General features: G+C 43.3%; 1 protein-coding gene across 4 annotated transcripts in view; it reads right to left on the bottom strand.

Moving 5' to 3' along the window:
• Positions 1 to 3,441: 3,441 nt before the first annotated feature.
• The window catches only part of NOCT (nocturnin), a 44,526-nt gene continuing 30,454 nt past the window's right edge, over positions 3,442 to 17,513 (bottom strand). For 3 of the 4 annotated variants that reach the window (XM_007496311.3, XM_056802715.1, XM_056802714.1), the window contains exons 2-3: positions 7,402 to 7,671; positions 3,442 to 5,495 (exon numbers count right to left, since the gene is read on the bottom strand). In XM_007496311.3, coding sequence (XP_007496373.1) covers positions 4,660 to 5,495; positions 7,402 to 7,671 — 1,106 coding nt within the window. In that variant the 3' untranslated portion in view covers positions 3,442 to 4,659. Of the gene's footprint in view, positions 5,496 to 7,401; positions 7,672 to 10,698; positions 12,823 to 17,513 lie in introns of those variants that run through there. The other variant, XM_056802713.1, reaches the window with a different exon arrangement.

The following is a 17,513-nucleotide window of genomic DNA, read 5'->3' as shown; positions in this document are numbered from 1 at the left end:
TAACTTAAAAATTCCATTTGATTTTCAGTTCTGAATTCTCTCCCTCTATTTCCTCACTCTCATCTATTGAAAGTAAGAAGGAAAAAAAAATCTCTGTTAAATGGCTTATCTAACTTTGACTTACTTATCCCTGCCCTCAAAAAAAAAATTCTTAAAGGACAAGTTCTGAAGAATGGTCTCATTTACTTCTAGTCTGCACTGAAAGAAGCACCAGCATATCCTGCCAGTACAAAGAGCTTTGGTTTGGACTCAGAGAGATCTGGGTTCCAATCAAACCTGATACTGACTATGTGATGACAGGCAAGCTGTTAACATTCCTGGGCCTCATTTTTTCATCTGTAAAAATTAGAATAATCATACCTATAAGTACCTACTTGACAGAGTTGTCTGTTAGGATCAAATGAGATAAATTTGATTTTTGTCACCCATGCCTGAAACTTCCTCCTCACGTTCATTTCATGGAACCCCTAGGATCACTTGCTCCCACACATTCACCCCAATCATTTGGGCTCACTTTTGATTGCACAGCACCTCCTCTCCCAGAAACTGTATTTACTTTGTATATAATTTGTGTTAATCATGTACAGTATATGCTATTTGCCTCCAGGAGAATGTAATAAGCCCTTTGAAGAAAGGGACTGTGGTGGGTCCCTTTTGTCTTTGTTATCCCAGCGCCTTGTATAGTACCTGGTACATAGTAAGAGCTTAATAAATGCTTATTAAATTGAATGAAGTGGGTGACTGAGCTTGGTAATGTTGCTTGAGATCCAATGGTTATAAGTCCAAGAGATATTAAAGTATTTTTGTTTTTGTTTTAAATGGCAGAAATTCTAGGACAAGTACGTGGCCTCCCCAGGTGCTGACTGAAGGCTTATTTGTAAAATGCAGACTTGTTTGAGAGATCTAGGGCAGGGGGTCTCAACCTAGAGTCCACACATAGATTTAGAAGGGGTAAAATAATCACATCTTTCCTGCTAATCTCTGGTTTCCCTCACAGTGCTATGCATTCTATTTATACCTTTAAACACCTTATTTGGAGAGGGGGTCCCATAGGTTTGCCAAGGGGTCTTGTCCCCGATTTTATGGACCAGGAGCTTGTTTTGCTACCTGTTTGCTCTTAGTAGCACCTGCTTCCCTTTCTAAGTGTCTACCAATGACCTCATTAAGATCCTCACCAGAGATTAGTGTCAAGTTTACTTGAAGTTTTTTAAAAAAGTGCTTTATCTATAGTTTCCCTGGGAAAATCAGACAGTTGTCTTGTTTCCAGTTTTGGGGCTCCTCTCCTGTTTTCCATTTTTTAAAGATGACTGACAGTCTCTTCAAACATAGCTGCTAGGTCTCCCAATACCCAGCCAAAGGACTTTATTAAGTCAACAAGTATTTGTTGACCCAGACTCATTTAAAGCAGCTGAGTGTACTTCCTCTTTCTCCCTTGCTCATATTTGACTTTAGTTCCCTCAAACCAAGTTTGTTGTTATTGTTGGGTTTTCTCCCCTTTTCACTGTAAAGGTTTTTCACTAATGAACAGAGAGGTAGCTATGCCATCTATGTTGAGTTAAAAACCCCAGGATTGGGTTTCTCCCTCTCCCCTTTTGTGGGTTCTTCTTGCTTCAAATATAGTTACTAAAAGCACTCTTGTTACCTTATCTTTTTGTTAACCTTAGTTCAATCTGGCATTTAGCCTGCCTGACCCCATTCTTAGTTCTCTGCCTTTCTTGTATTTATAAAGGGCTGCTTCTAGCTTTTGTTCGGTGTGTCCTTTGCACATTTGAACTCCAAGATCTCTGTGCAAGTCCTGCTGCCTTCTTTTGTAACTGGTCCTTGACAAAGAAAAAGATTTCAGTGTGTAGGATGCCCCTGAGCCACATTTCCTCTTGGTAGGTGGCTTCATTAGGTGGAAGCCCCATTTTTCTTCTCTGAATTAAAAACAAAACAAAACTATAATTTCTTGGAAGTCTGGAACACATACCTATAAGCCCAGTTCCCCCGTCATTCAAATCTTACAAACTAAAATGACATCACCATTTTTCTAGGTCCCTTTTTATTTCTCATTGTCAACCAGTTTCCCCCCTTGCATCTTCTGCCTTCTTAAACGACCACAAAATCGGCCATTTCAGCTGCTCCATCAACTTTTCATAGCAGGAAGATTTCCAGCAGACATCCTACCCATAACTACTCCTGCTTGTCAGTTTCTGAATCTGTTCTCATCAAGAAAACACTGTATGTGTCACTTATGTCCCACAATACGACCGGATTCTTTCTCCTTTGCTTTCTTGTGCTTGTTGGTCATCTCTGCTATTAGGGAGAGCGCTTTAATGTTGGAGGCTGAATAGTGGGGGAGTAGAAGAGAAAGCGTTGAGAGGATCCATATCTACTGATTCCCCAGACCTCCGGAAGGGCTAGGGAATGATCACAGAGCGGAGATAACCGGGACAAGAGGCGCATGAGCTAGAAAGAGGAAAAAAAAGGACCAGCACAGATTCTCAGGTGTTTGGCAGTAGATAGTCAATCCACAGCTAACCTGCGCTGGCGAGTTACTGAGCTGCTCCTGGAATACTCACATTTCTCCCTTCCATTCGTCCAGAATGCCTAAAACTCAGCTGACCCACGAATCACTGCACGATATTATATTTATCAAGCAAGCTTGTTCAAAGAGTTCAAGGCAGCCCTACATTTATGCAGACAGTTTCCACTGCTTTTGTGTAATTTTTATTTGATCTAAAAGCAGTTCCCAAGGTGATCCTCTGGTGGGTGGAACCGATTGGAATCATTTTTATAATTAATTACCCTTTACAGCATGCCAAGATGATGGCTACTGTACTTAACAGGAATCACTCATCTCGGTGAGAAGCAAGCGAGAGCCGGATTGCAAACCTTTTAGCTCCTACAACAACAGAAAACATTTACAGAGCACTTCAGATCGTCTCTTTTGAACAACCCTGTGAAGAAGTGTTCACTCCATTTTATAGTGGAAATTGAGGCTGAGGGCAGTTAAGCAATCACTAGTGTATGTGCCAGAATTTGAAGCCAGGTCTCTGCTTCTTATGCAGTATACTATTTACCCCACTGCCTTACTATATATAAATAAATGACGAATCACCTACCTAACCCACTAAAAAAACAAACAAGCCTCACTTTCTATATTAGAATCAAGACAAGTATCAATGTCATGACAGAAGAGTGGTAAGGGCTAGGCAATGAGGGTTAAGTGACTTGCCCAGGGTCACACAGCTAGGAAGATTGAAACCCAGGACCTCTCTCACCTCCAGGACTGGATCTCTATCCACTGAGCAACCTAAATGCCCCTACTTTATCCATTTTAAAATTTATTTTCCTGCTAGTAGAAAATTAATATTTCTGGTGTAGAAATTAATAAATAAAAGAGCCAGCTTGCTTAAGATGGCAGTCTTTAGAAATGAAGACAAAGATTTCAGGAGCAACTCCACTTTGAAAATTTTTTATTAAATTACTTGAACATTTACAACTCATGGTTCAACAATTGCAGTTGGCTGGTTATTTTTATTTGGGTTGGATTTTTTGGGCAATACAATTAATTCTGACCAACTTTTATCTCCAATGCGGAGAGTTCTTTCTCGTCAAACCACAAATTTCAGTGTCAGCGCTAAGGTGGCTGCCCATCTTTTTAAAAGCTTAATAACCTCATAGACTTTTCAATTAACAAACAGAGGAAGGATCTCCCGATTTTCTCAGGCACCACCTTGAAACAGCTCCTAAAAAAACTGATTCTTAAAAAATTCCAGTGTCATTTATAAGGCAGAATTAGGTCAAATGAAATTAAACTAGAGGACTAGATGACTAAAAATGCCTAAAAGAGTGGCTAAGTCATTTGGATGGACTCACATCCTGGCGTGAAACATACCGGAAAGAGAGGGGACACAGATGTGTGGTTCCCGCCTGGGACTGGTTGGAAAGAAGGACACAGGAGAGAGACAATGAAGAGAGGAACAGACTCCACCATGGGGAATGGCTCTTCCACTTTAAAACAAAGATAACCTTGGGCAAGGGTTCTGTTCTAAACCTGTTGTACTGGCACTGTTCTATCAGACAGACTCAATGCAAAAATGCTTAAATCTGTTGTAAGAGGGATGCTATGAAACCTTCACTGGCTCCAGAGCATTCAGGATGGTTCTCACATGCTAAGTTTCTAAATGTTTGCTTATGTCATTTACAATGCAAAATTTAAAAAAAAATAACGTGACCATGCACCGTCCTTTCCTGTTAATGTCTTTTAAAAATGCCATAAATTAAAAAAAAAAAGGAGTGCTGTCATGATGCTATATATATATATATATACATACACCCAACCCCAGTTAGGGAGGATCCAAGCAAGTCCACATCGGCACCACGTCCTCAGGAAGGAACAAAATTCCAAATAAACGGCCTATTTCCTTACCTTGTCAAAAGCTAATGCAGAGGGGGAGAGAAAACACTGCCAGCCCAAAGTGGGGTGCATACACCTTTTTTTTGGATAGAGACTTTAATCAAAAAGATTGTGAAATTGTGGTTTGTTTTTTTCCTCCTCCCCAAAGACCATGCCAGAAAGGTAAGCTGAGAAACAGCGAATCCTTCCTCAGGCAACTTCTTATTTCCCTTTCCCTAGTTAAGACTTTTGTGACTAGACACTGAGCTCCAGATAAGCTATAAAGGGCGCTCTTGGTCCTCATTAAAGCTGAAGTCGCACACTAGGGACAGGTGGTCGGAAGGGTAATTGAAGGAGGGGAGCCGGTTGGGACCGATCTGTTCCTCGGTGAGTAAGCCCAGAGCCGACCGCACGTGGAGAGCCTGCCTGGAATACCAGATGTAATCGAGCGTGTGCCGGCACTCCCCGGAGGAGCGGATCTTCCAGGTGGTGTAGGGCGGTTCAGACTGCCCGTCGGCACTCAGCAGTTTGTAGGCACTGCTGAGGTTGAGGCTCGAAGAGGCAAAGTGTCTGTAGACCTCCTCCGTGGGCTCCGCGTTGAAGTCCCCGCAGACGATGAGCGGGATCTCGGCCCCCTGCGTGATGCTCTGCAGGTTCTGCAGGAGGTCGCTGCCTTGCGCCGACCGGAAGCGCTCCCAGCCGGTGCGTGCTTTCAGGTGGGTGACGGCGATGCAGAAGAGCCGCCCCGTCTTCCTGCACTCCAGCGTCTGCGCGATGGCCACCTGGTTAGTTTTCAGGGTCATGGCGGTCAGCCTGATGTTGGTGCTGTTGACCAGCGCGAATCTGCTCTGAAGGAAGAACAGCGCGCAGCCGTCGGGCCCGTTGTTGTGTTCCACGTCCAGGCAGGGCGACCACGGCTTGGGAAAGAAGGTCCCCTGGTAGCCCAGTCTGCTGAGCAGCGGCTGGAAAGTGTCGAAGTAGTGGTCCACCTCCTGCAGGCACAGGATGTCTGGCTGGTAGGCCAGGATCTCCTCCAGGATGAGACACTTTCTTTCTTCCCATTTGAGCGCCTCAACAGGGCACTGTACAAAGTTATCTTTGCCTTCCCCAAGAGCTGAAACAGAAAAGCCAATCAGCCGTCAGCCAGAGGAACAGAGGCTTCTAGGGACTCTAGAGGCTCCTTCTCTAAAGGAGGCCGGAGAGCGGTGGCCCGGCCGGCCGTGCTGGGGAGCCTGCGCCTTAGCGCACGCACTGCGCTCTGCCTAGCTGAAAATGAGTGGAACCGAGGGCGATGGGGAGCAGTGTGAGCAGGCGGCAAGGCCTCTCGCACGGGTTACTGGGGGGAATGGCGTAACAGATGAGCATGTAGGAGTGAGAAGGAAGAGCGGCGGTCACAGGGATGGCAAGAGCACGGACCCACCAACGGGCCAGTTCTACCGCTAGCCTGGGGCTGTCGAGCAGGGGAGAAAGGCATCCGAGAGAGCAGGAGGAGGTCACAATCTGCGTCACCCGAGAGCGCGCAGACTGAGGGCTCACCCATCCACTGCCATCTCTGTGCTGTAAATGCTTGGGGGGCTCTCTACCAGCCTCACCTAACTTCCTCCCAGTGAGCCTCGGGGAGAGTTTTTCTTCCACACGGTCTAGGAGTGTTGTGTAAAAACACGGAGATGGCACTTTTATAACCAAATTATGTTTCCCCTCCGCCCTCGAAGGCTATGCGACTTCACAAGCACTTGCCCCGCACAATTCTACATTTTTTTTTGCCAGATGAATCTGCCTCTAATTAATTAATTAAATAAATCAAACCAAACAATTTAATTAATTAATTAATATTGAATGGATCCAACAATCAAGATTTTTTCCTTTCTTGGCTCTTTTATTATCAAGGCATACTTTATTTCTTAGTCTATCCACTTATTTTCCTGGCAACATTATACACTTATATGGGTATACGTTTATCGGTGGTGCATGACTGAGCTGAGGGATGGCTGTGTGTTTCTTTCAATGACGTAGCTCTCCACCCCCCAGGTCTGCTCATTCTATGGAGCCCTCACCCACGTCTTCCCATAATGCACCACAAAATGTCCATCCTCAAGGCCCAGGGGGCTTCCTCTCGACTGCACGGATACCAGTGAAGCGTGCACACGGGCTCTCCAGGAGTCCTCTCTTGCACTCGCTGCATGGCTGGCTTCTGCTTTCTTAGTTACGTGTTCCTCAGACATCTTTCCTATCCCTCCTCTCTGTATTTATATATACTTGCAGACACACACCCCAAACGATGGGAATGTATCGTGTGTGTGCTCACACATCCGTCTCTGTGCATATAACACACAGATAACTGATACGTAAACGTATTACTAGATGGACACACAAATATACTGTTACTCTGGAAAAGGGCTCCCTCTTTTCCACACTAACACTAACGCCACGTCCTCCATGGAGACCAACAAAAGCTTTGGCTAATATTTTATGGAAAGGCCAAAAGGCTCACTAAGTGACACGAGCCCCTTCTTGACACACCTTTCCAAGACTTGGGCTGTCCAAGGGCTTCACTCTAACCCCTTCTTTTCATGGCAGCAGTGTAAAAGCACACACATAGAAACGTATCTGCACCCTCAAGTTAACGTCTGTGATCTTGGCCAGTCTGTCCATCTGCTGGAGGGAGCCGTGGGGAGCGGGGTCCCGGAGCCCTGCATTCGCACCCGCTGCCTGGGACAGACACCCGCCTTCCATGGCCCAAGGGCAGGGCAGGGGCCGGGCCCCAGGATGGACTACTCTTATCCTTTAAACCTTCTACATTTCTATTCGGAGATCCAAAATTCAAGCCCGTTTAATTCAGCCTCCAGTGATGGATGGATTAGGCAAGGGCAAGCACACGCTAGATCTTATAGGTATTTAAGTCACATCTGGCACGGGGAGTGTGTGCGTTGGACGGTGTCCAATTCAACCTTTCCTTAAGGATCTACGACTGCCCGGCGGGGCGAACTGAACCGTCCTGGGGCAGTCGGGACCGAACATACCTTGAGCAAGGATGTTCCACTGCATGACCCTAATGGGTGGGTGGCTACTTGTCGAGTCCGTCCTCAAGTCCACAAAGTCCCTCTGGAAGCGGGGAGGCCGCGTGTGCAGGACTGCCCTGCATTCCTCGAGCAGCTCTTTCGGATCTATGGGATCCAGCTGTTCTGAGTCAGGAGGCACCAGACACTCAGGGTGCTGGGGGGCTGCAGAGCCATTCAGGGTCTTGGCGATAGCACCATAGAGCCTGCTCGTTCCGTTTCCCATGGGACACGCTACAGGAAAGGAAAGCACAGTTACACACAGGGCTCCTCAGCTCGCCCTTCCTTCTTCTGCAAACCCCGTCCCGCTCCGTGGGCAGACGTGATGCGCTGCCAAAGCTGCTGTCCTTGTTCATAAAAATCTATTTTGCTAGGGGCAGATGGAAAAGATATTTTCCTGGTTGAGAAGGGAGAAGGGAGTCTGATGTCATAAAGGCTAGTTTATATCTTTAAAAATTAAAACCCTCACCTGCTGTCTTAGAATCAATACTGTGTATTGGTTTCAAAGGAGAAGAGTGGTAAGGGCTAGGCAATGGGGGTCAAGTGACTTGTGCAGGACTGTACAGCTGGGAAGTGTTTGAGGCTACATTTGAACCCAGGACCTCCCATCTCTAGATCTGGCTCTCCATCCCCTGAGCCACCCAACTGCCCCTGCTAATTTATATATTCTTAAGTGAACTTCTGGTCAAAGAAACTCTTCTTCTACGCCAAGGGACGTATGTAATTAATTGACCCCCATCACAGCAGGAATCTGTGTGTGCATAATCAATCAATAAACATTTATTAGGAACCAGGCATGATGCTAAGCACTGGGGCTACAGAAAGGGGAAAAGATGGGTGCTGCCATCAAGGAGCTTGCAATCTGTCGGAGACCACAAACAAGTACACAGAAAGCAAGCTACGTACAGGATTAATAGGACACAATGAACAGAGAGGGAAGGGGAAAGCTTCCTGCAGAGGGGGGAATGTTAGAGGGGACATAAAGGAAGCCGGGAAGTCAGCAGGTAGAGCAGAGGAGGGAGAGCATTCCAGGCATGGGGCACAGCCAGGGAAAACGTCTGCACACACACACACACACACACACACACACACACACACACACACACACACACACACACACACACACACAGCAAGTAAGTGTGCTTAGAATAAGAAATAAGATGAAAAGGCAATTAGTACAGCGGGTCGGTAGAGCTGACCTTGGGACCAGGAAGTCCCGGACTGGCCCAGATTCCATCTTAGACACTTAATAACAACTAAGAGTCTGTCCTCAGTCTCTCTAAGCTGAAGTTTCTCCTCTATAAAACAGGCACATTGTGTGCATCAAAAGATAAAAAATAGATAAAAAGCACTTTACAAGTTTTAAAGGTCTATAGAGATGGGCTCTAATGAGCAGTCATTTATCTGCTACTGATAAAAAAAGAGGAAGTATCTGTACTTAGATTTCCGAGCATCTTTTAATCTAGAATGACTTCATGATTCACCATGGCTCCTCAACTAAGCAAGAATAAACAAGATAAAAACTCTAATAAGAAATAGTCATATTAGGGGCAGCTGGATGGATGGAGAGCCAGGCCCAGGGATGGGAGGTCCTCGGTTCAAATCTGGCCTCAGACACTGCCTAGCTGTATGACCCTGGGCAAGTCACTTAATCCCCATTGCCTAGCCCTTACCATTCTTCTGCCTTGGAAACAATATTGACAGAAGGTAAGGGTCTAAAAAACAATTGAAATAGTCATTTAAAAAAAAGATACACAGGGGGCAGCTGGGTAGCTCAGTGAATTGAGAGCTAGCCCTAGAGACGGGAGGTCCTAGGTTCAAATCTGGCCTCAGACACTTCCCAGCTGTGTGACCCTGGGCAAGTCACTTGACCCCCATTGCCTACCCTTACCACTCTTCTGCCTTGGAGCCAATACACAGTATTGACGCCAAGACGGAAGGTGAGGGTTTAAAAAAAAAAAAAGACACACACTGGAACTACCCCCCCACCCCACTCCCCCAAACCCCTCTTTCTTGTCTTAGAATCAATACTAAATATTGATTCTAAGGCAGAAGAGTGGTGCAAACTCTACTTCTACTACTACTGATAGTGGACATGTAGAGAGCACTTTAGCTTCTACAAATTACATACATCCTCTCATTTGATCCTCACAAGGTTATGAAATTGGTGCAATGACTTAACCCTGCTTTACAGATGAGTAAACTGAGGCTTGGTGAGAGATTAGTGACCTGTCTGTGGAGGAACAACATAGCCAGTGTCTGAGCCAGGATCTGAACTCAGGTCTTCCTGAGTCCAAGCCCAGCGCTTTATTTACTGTTGCCTTTAAGAACAGTGACAAGATTGGACCACTGACATTCCCTGGGGGACTCCACCTGAGCTCTCTGAGGAATGCTAGTTAGTGTAAGTTAGTCACTAGTTCCTGGAACTCTCCAGGGAGTTTTTATTAAAAAGTCCAAGAAAGCTATCTCTGGGCAGCAGGAGCCACACGTACACCTGCACACATAGGCGCACTCCATGTCCCGAACGTCACCGTGCAATTTAAAGCTTTAAAAACTTCACATAAGTTTAAATGCTAAAAACTTCTAAACAGCAACATTTGAAAGATTTCTTAAAACTTTAGTGTGTCTTATTAAAATCCAACAGGACCACCATCGTGTGCTATATACTCCATTCTAGTTGTTTTTCCAACATTGTGACAACTTTCCTCAGCTGCTGCTCAGAGACGAAGAGGACTACATTTGTAATCTGAACCTTAAGATGACCCAAAGCATGAGATCTAGAGGCACATGGGACAGACCAGACTAGATCCCATGGGAAACAGTCTCACAGTGGAGAGAGAGCCAGGCCTGGAGGTAGACAGACTCGGGTTCAAATTTGGCTTCAGACATACGGCCCAGATGTGTGACCCTGGGCAAGTCACTTAACACTTTTTGCCTAGTCCTTCTGTCTTAAAAGTTATTACTAAAGACTCTAGACGATCACCCTAGTGCTAATATTAATAATATGGAAATAGGTCATGATCAGTGACACATGACACAGGTAAAACCCAGTGGAATTGTGGTTGGCTATGGGAGGGGAGGGAAAGAACATGAACCATGTAACCATGGGAAAATAGTCTAAATTAATTAATTAAATACTCCAAATACTTTAAATTAATTAAATAAACTTTAAAAAAGTTATTACTAAGACAGTAAGGGTAAAAAAAAAATCAATCTGGAGACTGAGGTGGCCAAGGAAAAGGACCTTAATGACCCACTGACCTGAGAAAGTATCCAGAAACTGTCCCACATGCAACGTATAATGACAGGGGTGCCGCCCCACCTTTCTAAAATTTAAATGGGAAATTTAATATTTAAAATATTTAAAATTCACAAACTGAATAAACCTACAACAACCTATGATTATTGATTAATATAATCCATATGTTATATTCCATTCTAAATGGGTATATTAGCTGCCCATTGAAATTTTGAAAATATGTAATAATTTTAACCTTTCTTCTCGGGCCTTGATTTCTACTGGTATTTTTTAGAGAGGCCATAGGCTTGGGAATGGAGTAATGGCATTCCATGGAGCCATTTATATGCCCAACCATGACACAACTGTACCAGGACTTCCTTTCGTTTCCAGGACGTTTCAAAGGCTAATAATAGTTGACGTGTTTATATAACATGTTCATTCAGTCTTACACTCTAAGTTATCTCATTTGAGCAGCAGACTATCTCCAGATACAGAGACTCTTAGGTATTAAGAAGAGAAAACTCAGGAATCATGTGCTCTTTCCAGTCTAGCACTCATGCGACAATGCCCAGCCTGCCTCTTCCCATGAGAAAGGAGAAATTATTAGGTCTTGTCACCTTAGCAATTCAAAGCTTGCTTGCTGATGAATTGATAGCTACTCTCCTACCAGAGGGTTCCTGGAAAGGCAGGAACCAGATTCACGATTCAATCTCTTAAAATGCTCCCACCATTGAGATTTCCTCTGAAGCCCTTTCCAGGTTTAACTCTATAATTCTATGACTACATTGCGGAAGGTTCATCCCATTTTCTTGTAAGTCAGCACATTGACTGCCCCTGGGGCCCAGAAACTTGAGAGCGAGGTCCAAGGCCCCTTTCAGAGTCAAAACCTATTTCTCCAGGGATGGATTACAGGAGTAGTTCTCAACCTTTTTGGTTGCAGGACCCCTTTATACCCTTAAAAATTTACGAGGATCTAACCCTTAATGTGGGTTATGTCTATCAAAATTTGCTCTATAAAAAATGAAATGTATATTTATTCATTAAAATAATAAGTATATTATATATTAAATAAAACTTTTATGAAAAATAACTTTCCCAAAATAAAAAAAATTAGTGAAGAGTAGTGCTGTTTTACCCATTTTTAAGAAAACTCTTAAATCTGGTTTAAAAAAAGGCCAGCGGCTTCTCCTATCTGCTTCTGCATACAATCTGTGGTGATTTGTTGTTGTTGTTAGGCCTGACACAGATGTGTTGTTGGAAAAGGGAGGAGTATTTGAATAGGCAAATAACATCATGATGTCATTATGAAAATAGTTTTGATCTCGCAGACTCCTCCTTCTCCCCACACAATAAAAGGTCTTGGGGATGCCTAGGGCTATTTAGCTCATACTTTAAGAAGCACTGAATTAGAGGAGATTTTCCAAGATCCAGTTTGGGATGAGCTTATATTTGTCAAATGGTTCATACTGAGGTAGAGAAGTGACTCCCAGTGCCTGAAGATGATGACACCAGAGCACAAGTTCTGGCAGGTTCAACCAAGCTTGAAAGACTTTGAGAAAGGGCCTACTTATGAAGTATAATCCGTGTTCTAAGTATGATCCCAGGTAAGTTTGGAAGAGAGAAGAGGGGGGAACTCCTCACCAGGTTGGCCAAATGGGATGGTTCTTTCTGACCCAGTAAATCTGGAAGACCAGCTATAAATTATAGGGACAGAAAGGTGGTGATCCGCATCATGGAAGGAATATTCCCACAGATCTCTGAAGTATCCAAGCTGGGATTCATAGTCAATAGCTAAAGACATATTGTTTATTAGATGGGATGGCTCTTTGGGAGGAGGAAGAGAAGAGATACTATGAAAAACTTTGATAATGTAATAAACAAAAGACATTAATAATAAGACCATTAAAAAAAAAAGTCAATTGGGGCAGTTACATGGCACAGTGGATAGACAGCCAAGCCTGGAATTGGGAAGATCTCTGTTCAAATCTGATCTCTAGCTATATGACCCTAGGCAAATCACTTAACCCTATTTGCTAATCTTTCCCTTCCCTCTTAGTAAGACAAAATAAGGGTTAAAAAAAAAAAAGAGGCAATAAGCTATTCAACAAATACTGCAGAAATTACTTTCCTTGAATATGTGTATGTACACCCACACACACCCACCCACACCCACCCACCACATCTCTTTCCGAACTTTATAATGAAACAATTAAGTTAAAAAAATGCCAAATCACTTCCATTAGAATAAAGGTTCTTAATTCTTAACCTTTTTTGGGTCACAGACCCTTTGCCAGGCTACCAAATTCTGAAATCCTTTCTCAGAATGACATTCTTAAATATATAAAATAAAATATAGGATCACACACACAAACCCCCCAATTATACTGAGTTATCTCTACCTACCTACCTCTATCCATCCATCCATCCATCCATCCATCCATCCAAATTCACTGACACCAGAAGAATGATGTCAATCAACAGCAGGCAAACCACAGTCATATGCCAATCTAAATGCTCTTGTTGGGAGGGATATAAAACTCTAAAATTCCTCATTCTCTTTCCTTCAGTAATATGGGATAAATAAATAAAATAAAAAGGGATGTTCCATATGACCCTAACATCAAAGTTGAGCTAAAGAGTATAGTAGAAGCTCTTTCCTGAATTTAACTGTTTCTGGGCATGACCAGTCATGGTTCTGTGGCATCAGGTTGTAGGATGGGTTAGCATTCCCCACCCCCACTTCCTTACCTTCAGTGAAAGAATACAAAGGTTTTATTCACAAAATGCCATGCTCATTTGGCAGACCTTACTGATGGAATCTGAAACTAGTAGTGGATCCAATTTCTTCCGAGAGGTTACCAAAGCAAAGTCAAACACCTACCATGAATGCTCCCAAGGTGACAAGCCTGTTATAGGCTGCCTTTGTCACCCCTTTGTTTTCAGTGTGGAATGGGAAGTAACTCAAAAAGAAAAATGAGGCTGTAGGGGGAGAAGGAGTAAAATGTTTTCTCCCCTGGATTTCAAACTCCTCAAACTGCATTTAAAGAGTAAAAATGTTAGCTGCTTGTTTTGTGTCTAAAATGTCATTCTTACTGGCTTACTTGGCAAGTCTGGATATATGTTATAGGCAGAGCGACAGGGGATAAAGGGCCTGGAGTGGGGATTTTCCTGAGAGTTCACAGTGGAGTCAGGAAGAATCCACAATGGCCAGCCCTGTGACTGAGCCTCTGATTTCTAGCCAAAGAAGACATACTCATTAGATAAGAGGTGTTTCTTATCTTAAAGATTTTAAGTTATGGATGGGTTGTGTGTGATCTGATGTCAATTCTTGATGGACTAACATGTATATATGATATGTATGTGGAAAAAATATATGTATATATATATATGTGCCCGTATAACTCCAGGCAAAGTGTTTTTTATTGCTTTGGACTGACATTAAGACTTTGAAAGCCTTTTATTTCATTCCTTCTGGTCTGGGTGAGAGGTTTTTAAAAAAATATATACATAGATAATTGTTTTGAGAAATCAGTTCAAATGGGAGAGAAATAAAAAATTTCTCAAATTTTAACTCATTATAGCCCCTCCTCCATTCCTCTGGTCTCTCCTAATTTTGTTCTACTACAAGCTGTCCCATGCCAAGTTCACATTTGGGTAGACAAGATAAAGTTTTCCCTTTTTCTTTCCCAAATTCCTTACCTTCTGTTTTATGGGTTCCAAGTATGGGTTCTAAGGCTGACCAGCAGTTAAGGACGAGGCAATGGGGAGTTACACAGCTAGTAAGAATTTGAGACCATATTTAAACCCAGGAGGCCTGGCTCTGTCTCTCTTGAGCCACACGGGTACCCTGACATGATAGCATTATGATGAAGAGGAGGATGGGTCAGTCCATGCAGTCAACCAGAATAGGCACAAGTGCAGATGAGTCATCAGGCTGCAGGAGATCTCAGACTCTGTGACTATATTAACTGATAATGTCCCTGTGGAAAATGGTGAAAGTTGCATGTGCAGCTAGCCTAAAATAGAAATGCTTACCCAGGCACGTGGACTTTACGTGTGTGTAACTGCATGCTTGTTGATATAAGCAATCATGACTAGATGCTAAGTAGGTTCCTGTTTCATTATTTTCTTGACATTCCTATCTGATCTTGTTTTACAAATATGCATGTACTGTTAGGATGTTCTGCTTATAAATGAAACCTACAGATATGCCAGCCGATGGTCTGTGGATTGTGTTGTCTATCTGTGGTACTTGGCAAGCTAAAGTGATCATCTGGTGCACTTAGCTCTGTCCCCATCCCAATGTATACAAATGCATATTCTATGCTATGCCCTACAGTAATTCTGTGGCTGCTGGTTCTGGAAGGTACTGTGAAATTTCAGCCTTAAGGGAGGAATGGAGGGCCTCCCAGGAGCTTCCATTAATGAATGGGGTAGCTTCCTGAGGGAGTGGGCTGATTCTCCCCTCTGCATGGAGTTCTGCTGAGAGAGTTCTGTCTGTGCCACTAGGACAGAGTCCAGGGCCACAGCTGGTGGAATGACATGCATGCTGAACCAACAAAGGACCTAGGAATAGTCAAGGGACAGGCTACGAAAGAAATCAGGACAGAAAATGTTATGCTAACCCAGAGAGGAGAGACTATTCAGAGGGTGGAGAGTTATTTCAAATAGGTTAAGAATCACCTGATATGATTGTGCAAATATCAATAATATGGAAATAGGTCTTGATCAATGACACATGTAAAACCCAGTGGAATTGTGCGTTGGCTGGGGGTGTGTGTGGGAGGAGGGGAGGGAAAGAACATGATTCATGTAACCATGGAAAAATTTTCTTAATCGATTAAATAAAATTTTAAAAATTAAAAAAATAAAATAGGTTAAGAATGAAGATAGAGAAGAGACCTTGTTTAGTAATGAAGAGATCATGGGATCATAGATTTTAGGGCTGAACTCGTTAAGACAGGAGGTAGAATGCCTGGGGAATCAGTAAAGAACAGCTATCAGCATCTTTATTGGATGATGTGATTTGGATTGAGGAAAGGTAGCTGACTGACAGTAGAGAGATAATGTGGAGGAGGCTACAGGGAATGATTTCTTTCATCCCCCTTCTTGGACCAGAGAGTCGAGGGGGAAGAGTGAAGGAGAAAAGGATAAATAAAATCTGCTTAGAATTATGGGTTAAAAGAGAGTGGATGTCAAGCATGAATTTGGGGTGTACCAGAACAGTGGAAGAGAGGCACAACTGCAAAGACTAGGCAGGCAAGGAAGAAATTGTTTAACTGATTGGAAAACGACCAGATTCAGTCTTCCCTATCTCGCTGGCATCTCAACAGTAGACAGATGAGCCTGGTACTTCACTGGAAGAATGGTCCAATTGGTCATGGATCCCCATGTCCTTGGCTGCAAAGCACAGTGCCTAATGAACCTCTTTCCCCCCATCCCTCTCCCTTTTCTTCAGCCACTTAGAGTTGAAAATTCTCCAATTATGTCCTATTTTGCAATTCACCACTGCTGGTGGTATTTTGCAAGCCTGATATTCTTTTTATAAATTATTTCATTCCTATTGTCTATGGGCATGTTGTTACTTGAGATCAGTGTGCAGAGAGAGTCGGGTCTTAAGTAAAATACAAATACATAGTAAAATACAAAGCTATGTGAAAAATCCAGCTACTCTAGTGGGAGCTAAAAGATTAGGGAGTAGGGTACAATTAAGCCAGTTTAATCTTGTGAATGATCTAACTTTCCCAAGCACAGCCCTAAAACTTGAACTTGCTGCTGAGGTTATGGGGGCAGAGCCCAGGGGCTAAAACTCTGTCCCCCTTATCCACCGGGAAGGGAAAGCGATGAATGAACAGATCTTGTAGCACAGAAACATCTAGTGTTAAACCAACAGTTCCACCAACTTTTATTAAACACCTACATTTTCAGCTAACAAAAGAAATACCCCAAGCCATTCAGTAAACATATTAAATACCTGTAGGGAAAGCACTGTGAGATACTATCTCTGCCTTCACAGATGTGACACAGATAAATACAAAGTAATTCCTGATAAGTCTCTCAATGAAGTGTAAATAAACAGGCTACAACACGAGGCTCAAAGCAGATACTTTTTACCCCCTCCCCCCCTTTTATTGGGGGAGGAGGGATGGAAATAACTGGATCTCCTTATCTTGAACAAGTTGAAAGTGAAATGGACCCAATCCCACCAATCATCAGCACAGTAGCTCAGACCTGTTCCATTTCCAACTTGGGTCAGTTTGCCACTCTTCAATAGTCCAGTGGACTTCCCATTTCCAAGGAGCTCATCACATTGGTGCCAAGCTTAGTGAGATATCCCCATTGGCTGCAACTCAGAACTCCTGAGCTCAAGAAATAGACCCACCAGCGTTAGGCTTCCCAGAAGCAAGGATCGTAGGCTTCTACTACCATGCCCAGCTGAGATACTTTAAAGAAAAAAAAATCACTGCTCTGAGAAAGATCTAATAGCAAAACCAACCCAAGAAACAAATACAAAAGGACAACGTCCATTACCAGAGCACTGAACTCTTTGTCAGTATAGAGGTGGCCAGAAGATGTTCTAACTGGAGACACCTGACTAATGCGTAATAAGAAAACAATTAAGAAATGAACAATTATCAGTCTCAGCAGAACCACAACTACCAGTGTGGCCTTGGATAAAAGTGCTCCACTTTTCTGGACCAGAGGGACAGTGAAAGCTGAGGTACTTTTGCAGACAAGTTTACATGCATTCTTATATTTTGATCCTCACAACAACCCTTTGATATGGGTGCTATAGGTGTAATTATTCCCATTTTACAGATGGGGTGATTAAGAT

Source organism: Monodelphis domestica, chromosome 6 (assembly GCF_027887165.1).
Source record: "Monodelphis domestica isolate mMonDom1 chromosome 6, mMonDom1.pri, whole genome shotgun sequence".
Classification (NCBI taxonomy): Eukaryota; Metazoa; Chordata; class Mammalia; order Didelphimorphia; family Didelphidae; genus Monodelphis; species Monodelphis domestica.
Note: the sequence above shows the minus strand (reverse complement) of the source record. Positions and strands in the feature narration are given on the sequence as shown.